Consider the following 12,621-nt stretch of genomic DNA (forward strand, 5'->3'; position numbering starts at 1 on the left):
TGCCATTTAAACATTTAAAATAATAGTATTTTTCAAAGCTAAAATTTGATTTAAAAATTTTCACAGCGAACTATCTTATCTATCTTTTTAAATATTTGAAATGTAGTTGGAACCAAACCAAATAACGTAACATGACCAATTTTGCTATCATAATCAGCTAACTGACGAATCAGTTGATGCATCATCTGGTTATAGCAAATATTTTTGTTTTCGCACATATTAAATATAAATGTATCAAATAAGCAATTCAAAAGCGTCATATAGTATATTCCTGTTATTGTTTTCCCTTCTTCGAGGTAGTCATGTGCATAGCAAACAATAGTAGCTTTAACTTACATAGGTACATCAGAATTGCTCAAGAGTATAAACTCAATTTCAAATATACTTGAAGCAAACTAGAGATAAAGCCACTTAATATTGTAATTCATTTTCTCAATTAATGGAAGGACTCAAGCGTACGTCCAAGGTTCTTTTGGCTTTATTTTCCAAATCGGTAAAGGGTCAAAGGATCAAGCAATATACATAAAGTAGTATTCACAAGTTCTGAAAAGGCCTACAGAGTTTACAATCAGATGTGTCAAGCGTACAGAAAAATTTGAATATTAGTGCCAAACTGTCGGCTGGACGAATGTTAATAGATTTAAAAGCACTCACAGTGACTATTTGTTTTTTCTTGATCCTTCGAATACAAAACAGTTAAAGTGATCAATATTTATTATTTTCTAGGTAGGAATATCATCATAAGAAAGTACAAAAATTATTGTCAACATCGGTGGAGTAACAATTTTTTTCAGATGAAATTGAGAGTCTAAACTAAATAATTAGACAGTTAATAAGATTCATACATGAGAGATAAAAACTAGGAAAATTAACCAGCGAAGGCAGTATTACTTTCATGGTGTAACAGATGACAGCATATAATGGGAACTGAAAACTTTTCAAAATCATTACTTTGAAAGCATAAATATCATCAAAGTTGAAAAAAACTACAGTATTCAAATGGACTAAAGCAAGATCAGTGCTCATCTAATTTGTGAAGAAATAACTTAGTTGATTATATTATAGGTAAATGTCTTTAAAGGCTTTAATGCTGACAATGTAGAACTTTCTTCAATTTGTAGGCATGTAATACAGATAACAACAACAAAAAAATCCGTTTCCCCCTGATAAACCAGTGTGTGTAATTTATAGAGCACAATCATCATGAAAACTTTATTGTTTTGAATGTTCTTTCACATCTTGAGTATAGTTGTGACTCATCTCTCATCGACGTAAGAATTTACTTCAATTATAATACTTTATATACAAGCACTGAAGAAATTATAACTGCAGTCAAATTTTCATACTTCGCACTTCTATAACTCGAATTTTCTATAACTCCAACTAAATGGAGTGCAACTGGGTTTAGAGAGCAAATTACGTATTATAAAAAAATACTTTAACTCGAAGTCTCAATAAGCCGAATCATTTCTTTGCAAAATGGTACTTCGAGTTATGGAAGTTTGACTATATATGCTTTGAATCCACTGTGAATAAACGTGGTATGCATTTCGTTGACAATTTTTTTGTATAGTAAATGTTTTTATCACATATTATGGATGCGTTTAGTTAAGATCACATATTTTCATAGTATCTTTATATCCGATAACGCAGAGGAATAGCAGAGAGGAATGCAAAATTTTTTAAATTTTTTATTAAAATCAAAAATATTATTGTTTCAGATCGTAAAGATTAGTTTGTTAAACATGGATGATAGTTTATTTCAGAAAGTATCAATCAGCGCTATGTACGAATAGTGGCATTACAATATCTAGCTGTTATTTTAGTTAAATTTGCAGTTTATGTATTTTGAAGCTTATCTGGATAATATTACTTCTTAGTTAGTTATTAAATGGATATCAGCATAATCTATGTTTTGAACAAAATTTCGATGATATATTAGAATGCTTAAATTTGGGTAAAAAAAAGCATTCGACATTAGTTTTTTTTTCTTTTTAGACAAGTACTCGTGGATAGAAGCGGGAGATTTCTAGCTAAAACGGTTAGCATCTTCTGTCAGCCTTTTATTGTATTATTTTTTTCTACTGTCAAATTCAGCTTTAACTAAGGCAATTAAACATTAGTAATTCAAAATTATACTGCGATTCATTAAAGTATTGCTACTACATATACATAGTGTTTTGTTATTCAACAAAAATTGCCTTCGAATTAGGTATTTCATTAAGTCCACTATGTTGTTTTCAATCATTCTAGAGATTCCTAAATGGCGACGTCTTACCCGCAAGTCAATACCACTTTTTTGGTTTAATACATCACCGTAAGAGACATAATCTGAAATTTTTCTTTGGCTACACAAAAATGACAGACTATTCAGCTTTTTTACTTTCAATATGAGTAATGCCCAACATCATTTGTCAAACATTTCGGTTGCCGGTAACAATAACGGTAAGTACTCGTACCTTTTATGACAAAATTATTATATATCTACTGGTTTTCATAGAATTAATACATTATATAAATCATTCCCAAAATCATAACATATAAGTGTAAGAAAAGTGTGCTGGTAAACATTTTTAGTAAACCATGACATTTGATTTAATAAATTATAAAGAATAAATAATTTCAAATATTTTACTTATAAGTTTTATTTTTTTAGGTATATATTGTAACAAAATATCTTGTGAAATTATTTACCCGTAAAACAATATGTCTGAAGAAATAAGTACTGATTCATCTGACACTAGTTCGATTGAAGATAGTCAATTAAAGAAAATTCAAATTGAGATTAACTTTAGTAAAGCTTTCACCAATCAGCTAGCGGAACAAGTTGCGGGCAGAATATACAACAAACTGTGTTTAAATAACGAAGTTCTAAAAGGTTTCTTAGCACGTGATGCATGTGGATCCACGGACAACATCGAAACTTTACCGTGCAATGAGAGCGATGATACCACTTCAGAATGCGTAAAATTTGTACCAGAGGTAGATATAATACTATATATATATATCCATTATATATATATATATATCTATATACATATTCTGATATTTTTTTATTATAATATATATTTTTTATAAATATTATAATTATATTTTGCAGGAAATTAAAAACTCAAGTGACAGTGATATAATGCAAGCACAGTTGGTTGATGCATACATTTCCGATGATCATGTGGCATATGTTACTTCTGATAGTTCCAATGAAGATTTAATCCATAGTGCAAAAGATCGTCATCCATCTGCTAACGGGCGTAAGGCAAAAAAGCGTAAGGCGATAAAAACTCGCAAAGTGGCAAAAAAGCGTAAGTTGAAGAAAGAGTACGATGAGGATTAAATACTGAAGAACTGCAACTTCTTTGATATTAGCCGCATTAGTTTGCTCTTTGAGAAACTGGAACGGTATTTTTATATACTAATATAAAATAACGAAAAAGACTTAAAAAGGGGAGGCATCATAACAAAAAAAAATAAATAAAAATTGCACCAAGGTTATCATAAGGAGAGGTGTTGAAATATTGCGAGCAGAAATCAAAAACAGACAAAACTATACATACATAATAATAATATATTACTTCTTTATTTATGCTCAAAATTAAATGTTTTTTGTATTAAATTAATAAGGAAAATATGTTGTTTTAATTCTTAAATATGTATATCTAATATCGAAGATGATTTTTGTATTATATATTACACATTTCCAAAATTTTAAAGTCATAAATTATTCTTTCGGACGAAACCTGAACAATACATTTGAAAAATCAAATATTATATATTGTCGCCGTTTGAAATTTTGTGGGACTTCGTTCTCAGGGATGTTTATAATAATGATTTAATAAAGAAAAAACTTGAGATATCTAGAAATGGTATCCCCACGTATTAAATAGAGACACACCTCGAACAAAAATCAAACAAATTTACTAAGTCCTATGGATTGCATTACTTAAGCTAAAATAAATTTTGTGCATTTCGAACGAAAATACTATTTCAGAGGTCAATTTTGGTTATTGTCGGTATATGACAGACTAATGATTTGTAATGCAACCTATGTAGTAACTCTTAAAAATTACATCCCATTGGATGTCTATGGAAGCATTTAAATGAATGTTTGTGATATATGAAGAAAATAACTATTATTAAACATTGATATTAACCCTGTCTTAAACATTAACCCTATGAAGCAAATATTTTGTACTTAAAGGTCATTTTTTAGAGAAACTCATGTGTTTTGCAAACGTCAAATAACGAAATTATTGTTTTCAATGTAAATTAAAAAATTAAGAAAGGGATTAAGACAGACATTTCGATTTAAATTTGGTTTCGGAGAAGAGGCTTTCGGTATCTCATTGGAAATTTTTTTCATAAATGCAAAGAAAGATATGTTATTTTTCATATATAGGGAAAAATATCATAATTTCTAGTAAAGAAAAAAAGTAATTCAGTTTTTGGATTACTAGCCATACTTATGTCATACTAATGCCATACTAGCTATACTAATGCCATACTAATGCCAAACTAATGCCAGACTAATGCCATACTACTGTCATACTAATGCTATATTAATGTCATACTAATGTAATACTAATGTCATACTAGCCATATTAATACACTAGTATATATAAGTAGAAGTTAGTCCACAAAAAGTTTTATATAGAAAATATATATTTTATATAATTTTAATCTTGAAATAAAGAAGAAGAATTTAATTGAATTTAAAATTAATTAAAATTTGGACAAATTTTAATGTGCTGAAGTTCTTGTATGGAGCGTCATTAAATATTGCTTTGGAAATTTATTGAATTTACATTATATTATACTTTAAAATACCAACGAAAAATTTAATAAAATATTCAATGAATAAATTTATTTCAAATAAATTTTAATAACTGTTTTTATATATATATTTTTTGTGAGGTAACTATATTGTTTAGTTTCTCTTTAGTGTGAAAACTTAAATGCATCAACAGTTTGATTTTATTTCGAAATTCTATTGACTATTTTATTAAATTTTATTCCACATCAATTTATTGATATTTGACATTATTTGCTTATGATAATCATTGGAATAGTTATATGTCCTATCATTATGTTCTATTCGACGCTGCGTACTGAGTTTCCATAATTATTTTAAAAGCTGCAATTTGGAATTTGGCAAACCAGCATGCAGCATTTGCTGTACTGCTGCTGCGTCAAATAACAGGCAGACAACACCTGTGTTTGCTCTTTTTTGTATGTCCTGCGACTGATTTTGGCATTTGGCCAACTAAATTCATATTTATTTACTGGAACATAAAGCACCAGGTCTTTGTGGATTTGTCTGCACAATGTTGTCTTTGGATTTTATTTATTACTTGTAAATTTTACACAATATGGCATTGAACCACAATGTCAACGGTGGAATGTTTTGTACTCGTAATAATGCATTCTTAACTGCCTGAACCTGAACAACAGAAAGCAAATTTTTATTAAAATACTTGTAAAATACCTGGTTTAGAATAAGGAAATAAAACATTGGTTAACATAAGAATTTGTGTCTTTATTCTAGCTGAGCTTGTAAGAGCAGTCATTTCTCATGGAGTTTATTTTATGTGGTTTTACACTAGGGTTTCGTGTATACCAATTGCTTATAATATTATATATTATTATTTTGACAAAAATACTTTTATAATTTTTGACCATAAATCACTGTCTTTAATAAAAAATTTAACTCTCATTATTAGAAGCGACATTTTCTTGAAGTGGAGTGAAAATTTGCTAACGAAGACTAGGCATAATGTAAAAAATTTGATATACAAATATGGAAGTAAATAAGTTTTAGGTTTCCAAATATTTCTACGTAACTAAAATAATAAAAATAGTGTTTATAATTTATATGCAAAATTTATATAAAACATAAGTATATATAAAGTAGTTTTAATAATAAATATTTATAAAATCCGCGCCATTTAAATTAGAAAACCGTAATTTTAATTTCACTAATAAAGGAAACTCGAAAGTGCATAAAAGATATTTCATACCATCAGCATATATCAGTTGTCTAATCCTGGTTCCATACCTGATGAATAAAGTATGTGCATAATGATTCTAATCTTCAAATAGAAACTCTCTTCACACGGCTTATGTTTTTTATGAAACACCGTGAGTATTTATAATATTCGAGAGAATTAATTATATACTCAGAGAATACATGATTTAAAATATTGAACAATAGGGGCTTACAAAAAATAGAGCAATTCTAGTTGCCATGTTTATTTTCCGAAAATTCAGAGAAAAGTAAGAAATTCATCAAAAAAGTGGAAAATTATTAGAAAAAATATCCAAAATAATGAAATATCATATTCTTTGATGATATAAAAATCACTAAGGGAAAATAAAACTATTCTTGTAGTTCTAATTATAAGTTTTCAATAACCTTAACACAAATGTAATACAAAATTCTTGCTAAGAGAATCATAAAGGCGTTATATTTATTTTAAATAGCTGGAGTTCAATAATGCGATACATAGTATATAGTATACTATAAAATGGCATAAAGTGGCATATATTTTTTTATGTTGGTACACCCTTTCTTGTCATATGGTACAAATTTGAGCGCCATCTGTCAATTAGTTTGTTTACAGCAACTGTTAATGTGAGACTACCTCAAGTGCATTTAGCGATTTTTACTATGGAAAATTCTTGTTGTACGCGATTTTTTGACTAAACACGGCACCACTGTCATCGCTCAGGCACCATATTCGCCAGATCTGGATCCGTGTGACTTTTTCCTGTTCCCGAAACTCAAATTGCCCCTTCGCTGAAGGAATTAAAAGCCATACCTTCACGGGGCTACGAAAAGTGTATGGAAGATTGGGTTAAGCGTTGGCATATGTGTATCGCTTCAGAAGGAGCATATTTTGAAGGAGATAAAGCAAATTTGGAATAAAATTTAAATTTGCGTGTTTTATTTATAAAATCCGAGTACTTTTTGAGCAGAAGGAAAGTGGCAATCAATAAGACATACAAATAAAACTAACAAAGACTAAGCAAGCATTTGGAATTCTCAATAACATATGCGGATCTTCAAAAATCTCTCTTTGTATCAAAATAATTTTATTCAACATCAACTTTGAAACTTCACTTTTCTTGACATTGACAGCTGAACAATTCAACCTTCAATGATCAACTTTAGCAAGATTTTCCCTACCGCTATCTTCTTTGCATTTTGTGAGTATTACGCCTTATCATAATATCAGAAACCAAATTTTCACAAATAGGAAACTTTCAATTACTTAAGAGAATATGGTATGCAATTATAATTAGCTTGGTCACAGTTTTTATAGATATCACTGAAAAAGTTCTTAAGTATAACCTTCAGTTCCTACATGCAGAGCTGACGGACTGCAAGAGCTGAAATGAAATTACATGATTGGCATATGATAAAGTTCATTACAAATTATTTGTAACGATTCTATGTTCCTTGTACGACTTCTAAGGTGTTGCTATATGTACTATATATGATAATGGATTAAAAGTTAATGACACTAACATTTGTTTGAAAAAAAGAAAGAGCTGGGATAAAACATGTTTATAGGACAACTGAAAGAAAGAAACTCGTCAGGCGATTTGACAGTTATTTTCAATGTTTTCAAATATTTTATGATTTTTAAATAATCAGCAAATTAATTATAATATAGCTATATATTATTTTATATATATAGAGTGTTACAACATTTTTAAATGGCGAATTAGTCAGTGCCCCTTTTTTGCAATACCAAAAATTAGGATTAATAACTTTTCTCATTGTCCACATAGGTTTAGTCTTTATCTAGTTTTTCAGTTTACTGTCTGATTTAAAGTAAAGTGATACATTTACTTACATCAACCTCTATTCATAAAATTTTATTTTTTAAATTTTTCATACAAATTTTTTGGATTGCAAATATCAGAAATTGAATTTTACAAATTTAAATCATGGACCTTCATGTTAAAAGAATTAATTTATGTTATTCAAATTCAAATTCAAATTTAAATTTTTATTGTTTGTTTGTAGATAACAACTAGAGTTGCGGTGTTATTTTCAGATTTCACCTTTTGTCGAAGTGACGACAAGAAGGGTTCGAATAGAAATGAAGAGACAGCAACAAAAATTTTAGTTAGTTTGTTGAAAATTTGACTGACCATACAACGCTGTTTCGAGTATTGCCATATACTCATCATCAGTGGTCTTAGAAATATTCGTATTTTTCAAATAATTTATAGTCAGTATATAATTTGTTTGGACGGCAAGTGCCAGGCTTAGAACTTGGAAGTAGAAATTTTTAATTAATTTAAGATTCAAATTTTAATGCTTCTAAAAGCATTTTATAATTTTATAAGTTAAAATACTGAAGAAAATCATACTAATTTAATTATAAAATTTTTAATAAAGGTATTTTCAGACCATAATGAATAACATCGTAAGAGGGAAAGAATATTTAGTTTAACAATATCCCCCATCCCCTTACTTACTTAATGTTATATACTCAGAATTTATTTTTTATCACAGTAATTTAATTTCGTTTTACGCATAAAGTGTCGTTATTTAATATTATCAATTTATACAACCAAGTACTTAAAATAAATTCATTTCGAGAAAGATTTCAGTTACCCATAAGCCTAATTTAGGCAATATATAGAATGATTTTTATGAACATGTGAATTATTTTTAATGTTCCTTCTCATGTTTTTATGCTTCAACTTTTTCCAAACAACTGAAAACACATTGTTAACATTTGAATCCTTTTGGATACACCAAGAAGTTTTGTAAGGATAGCACCAGCAAAAGCAGCAACAACAACAACAACACCAATAACAATTTAACGATGCAAATAATAAAAAGTTTCCATGAACTGCAATATTTCAAGTAGGAACAAGCAATGAAACGGCAACAAAATCAGTTGAAAATTACTTTTCTTTTCGGCAACAAACGAAAAAGTTCAAACAATTGACATCGAAAAGTTATTAAAGTCAATGATGTTGTGTTCATTGTTGTTGTTGTTGTAGTTGTTGTTTTTTTGTATCTGAAGAGCTACTCAAAGTTATAAGCAGAGCAAATAATTTGAATTTCAATTTGAGCGCCAAAGTACAAAGAAATTTATAAGGGCGTAGCATTTTGACATTTCATTATTGTGTCGGCATTTGTTGGAATTGCGAAATAATTTTGTATAAAAAAAAAATAAAGAATAAAAAGATGAAAGTTTGATTTATAGACACAATTTTCACTTTTCTCTTAAATTGAACATAAAAATTGATAAGCATTTAAAATTATATTCAAGCTGGAATATAAATAGTAACCCTCTTTCAAATTGTAGTGGAGTGTAACTATCTCCCCCAGTTTCAGAAGGTCTGAATTGATTCTAAAGAGTTAAGATAATCCAAATAGATTGAAATAGATTTTTTGAAGTCAATTCGTTAGTAATATTAACAAAAACGTTAACAGGTTTCTAAGTCAGAAGGATCTGCATTCAGATTAATTACAGACTTTTTAACAGGATATGTTACTGTTAATAATTACATTTTCAAACTCAAGAATATCAAAACCTGCAGATTTTGTGAAATGCAGAGTGAAACTTCCGCTACATTTATCTCCTGTCAATAACAAAAGAGTAAATCCACTTACTTTATGATTACTGTTACTGAGATCTTGATCACTGTTATGTCAAACATTAGTCTCAAAATATTTGGGTAAGCTCAGAAATCTTTTTATATAAATATCACATAAGATTTTAAAGATTACAGTGTACCAAAGTCTCTTCTATAGATAATGTAATATTTTTATCCATAAGTTTTTGTATGTACCTAAATGCCATTGTTCGAATTTATATTCGCACAGACATCAAGCTATATAAGGAAAAATTATTACAAAGCAAGTGTTATACCTAAAATACAATTCTGAGGGACTTTCACGAGTTTTTTAATTATGTAAATTAATAACTACAATATCCATATATTTAGTTGGCTATTTATTACATTGGTTGATATTGAAGAGTACCCACATTTTTTTATCACGAGAATATCAAATACAATGGTCAAAAACCGGTGAGCCTCCATATATGACTTCAAAATTTTGTATGACGGCAAAGAAAGTTATGTTGAGAGTGGATTAAAAGAGAATTTTTTATTATGAGCTGCTCCTTGGAGTAACTTAAAATGATGTTCGATTGAAACAATCAATAAAAAACGATTGGAATTTCCAATAAAGACCTATTTAACATATGTGCTATCATAAGAATGCCAGACCGCACACGTTTTTGATGGTAGGTAAGTAGGTTAACGTGGCGCCCTTGTATTCAAGAAAGCCCATTTAATCTCTAATAATCGCCTATTGCAGTACCACAGATATATTGTGAATATCTGAAACTTATTTTCAGAATTGCTTTTTCAAGAAACTTATGACCTCGTATGGAGTCTTATTTGCACATAGATACTTAGTTTTTGCTAAGAGCTGCTGCGATATCCAACAACTACTGGGTATCGCACCCGAATAAAAAATAAAAGTTTTTAATAAAAACACAAGAGGATTCTTTTTAGCTTCTTTTCAGGTTGTAAGACATTTAATAAATATTTTCTTGAAACCAAAAACTGATATAGAGTAGCTATTTAAGAGAGTTGAGTAATGATTGAACGTTAACTGGCATAGTGTCAAGTAGGTTCAATGTTAGTATTTGATATTAACAGAAACGTAATACACATTCCACACAAATATGCATGTTTTCTTGAAATATTTTTAAAAGTTTTTTAAATCAAAAATATTTAATTAAAACTCTATTTAAAAAAGCAGACAAATTCATTAAATCGTATGTAAACGGCAATACTTGGACGTAGGTGTATAGGTAGGAACGATTAGGTTCCCCTCTGTATTTTGATGTGTCGTTCTACTTTTAACAAAAAATTAAGTGCTTTTCTTATAATTAGTCTATAATTGATTTTAAAATGGTGCTGTGATACTTTGAATATGGGCGGAAGCTGATAGGATCAACTAATGGATACACATTAAAAGACAAAACTGTTTTTGCCATATCAGTATATCAAACCCCCCTTTAATTTCGTTTCTGGCTAAGCCCATGCGATTATATAATAATTATAATTCTGTGTTTCTACTTAGAAAAGTAGATTAAAGTACTTATCGGCGGAAATGAGTAAAATTTAATTTAAACCAGTTTTGTAACATCCATAAGTTCATTTCGAAATTAATTTATTTTAATGAAGTTCGTATTAAACTGTCAACTTCATTATTTGAATGAATTTTTTATTTTTCCTAGGAACCATATGTAACATTAAAAAATTTGCTATAAATTAGAATGAGACGATATTGTTTATTTTCAGTTTTTTGTAAGTAGTGTTTGACGACCATGATGAAAATGAATTTGTTGATTTCGATAATTGTAGTAATATTAGTTGCAAGCACATCCACATACGCATATCAATGGGTAGACTCCTTGGGACATCCAAGTTAGTAAATATAATATATACTATATTCTTTGATACTATATTGTATACATTTATTACTTTTATGTAAATCATTTAAGATTATCCGGGCCAATGCGTTTACAGAGGTGTTTTAATATCTCCAAACAGTATGTACTATCCAAGTGATGAATGCTTAACCATAGAATGTATGGATACTTCTGGAATTGCCTACTTTACATCGTAAGTGCAATAAGGTTTAAACTAAAGTTATCATTAATATATCTCATATAAATATTTTTGTTTATAGATGTGATCCAGTTGACATTCCTCCGAATTGCCAATTGAGCGATTATGAATTGGATTTGGAATATCCTTATTGTTGCGACAGAGAAACAATTTGTTATTAGTTGCTTTATAATTTATTCAATTTTTATTTATAATAAATTAAAACATGCTTAGACCTTAATTATCACCAAAATAAAATAATAAAATAAAATCTAATAAATCTGTTACTATCAGGCTGAATGTACATTAGTTTGAAATTTTATTAATTAATTAGTTTTTGTAGGTTTAGTTAAATTAATGTATGTATTACATTTGCGGTTTATGGCAATTAACTTTAATAATTAAAGCTATTTAGCCGATCAAAATTCGATATTCTTAGAACTTCTGGTTTGATATATAATATACAATGCAGATATTCAACTTTTTATCTGCCATAGTTTTCGATGTAAATAAAAAATATATAAAAATAGAACACGATTGGTTCCAAAATTGGAGGAGTTCATCTTAAAAACTATATTTAAGAAAAATTTTATTTCAATATCTCTAGCTTCAGAAAATTCAAATTGTGATCGGCTAATTTCTGCTCTGGCACACTGTGCGCTGTTATCTATAATATTTTTTTAATGGAAACCATATGTTACATTTTAAAGTTTTCTATAAATTGGAATGAGCCGGATTTTACACTATTAGTTCTCTATAAGAACTGCTTGACGCAATAATGAATGTATTCATTTCGGCCACAATTATATTAATATTAATTGCCATCACAACCGTAGGCGCAGAGAACACAGATCAATCATTGGCAGACGATAGTTAGAAAATGTAAAATGTATTATATACTAAATTATTTAAGTACATTTCTGTTTAAGGTTTCCCTGATCAATGTGTCTACAAAGGTATACCACTAGA

The 12,621-nt window shown here is 28.6% G+C and overlaps 2 protein-coding genes across 2 annotated transcripts; both read left to right on the top strand.

The window, feature by feature from the left end:
• The first annotated feature begins 2,655 nt into the window (after positions 1-2,655).
• LOC119672866 lies at positions 2,656-3,371 on the top strand. The gene is made up of 2 exons (XM_038084026.1): positions 2,656-2,982; positions 3,101-3,371. Exons 1-2 carry the CDS (start codon positions 2,707-2,709, stop codon positions 3,332-3,334), a joined length of 510 nt encoding a protein of 169 aa, XP_037939954.1. The 5' UTR covers positions 2,656-2,706; the 3' UTR covers positions 3,335-3,371.
• A 7,967-nt stretch (positions 3,372-11,338) lies between these two features.
• Positions 11,339-11,956, top strand: LOC119673255. The gene is made up of 3 exons (XM_038084510.1): positions 11,339-11,469; positions 11,547-11,667; positions 11,735-11,956. Exons 1-3 carry the CDS (start codon positions 11,370-11,372, stop codon positions 11,832-11,834), a joined length of 321 nt encoding a protein of 106 aa, XP_037940438.1. The 5' UTR covers positions 11,339-11,369; the 3' UTR covers positions 11,835-11,956.
• The last annotated feature ends 665 nt before the right edge of the window (positions 11,957-12,621 follow it).

Source organism: Teleopsis dalmanni, chromosome 1 (assembly GCF_002237135.1).
Source record: "Teleopsis dalmanni isolate 2A chromosome 1, ASM223713v2, whole genome shotgun sequence".
Lineage (NCBI taxonomy): Eukaryota > Metazoa > Arthropoda > Insecta > Diptera > Diopsidae > Teleopsis > Teleopsis dalmanni.

What these genes read in the sequence shown, in the direction of transcription:
- LOC119673255 (XM_038084510.1), top strand. Translation starts at nt 11,370, where the DNA reads ATGATGAAAATGAATTTGTTGATTTCGATAATTGTAGTAATATTAGTT. An exon ending in AGACTCCTTGGGACATCCAA is followed by an intron (nt 11,470 to 11,546) that starts GTTAGTAAATAT and finishes AAATCATTTAAG; the next exon opens with ATTATCCGGGCCAATGCGTT. An exon ending in GGAATTGCCTACTTTACATC is followed by an intron (nt 11,668 to 11,734) that starts GTAAGTGCAATA and finishes TTTTGTTTATAG; the next exon opens with ATGTGATCCAGTTGACATTC.
- LOC119672866 (XM_038084026.1), top strand. Translation starts at nt 2,707, where the DNA reads ATGTCTGAAGAAATAAGTACTGATTCATCTGACACTAGTTCGATTGAA. An exon ending in GCGTAAAATTTGTACCAGAG is followed by an intron (nt 2,983 to 3,100) that starts GTAGATATAATA and finishes TATATTTTGCAG; the next exon opens with GAAATTAAAAACTCAAGTGA.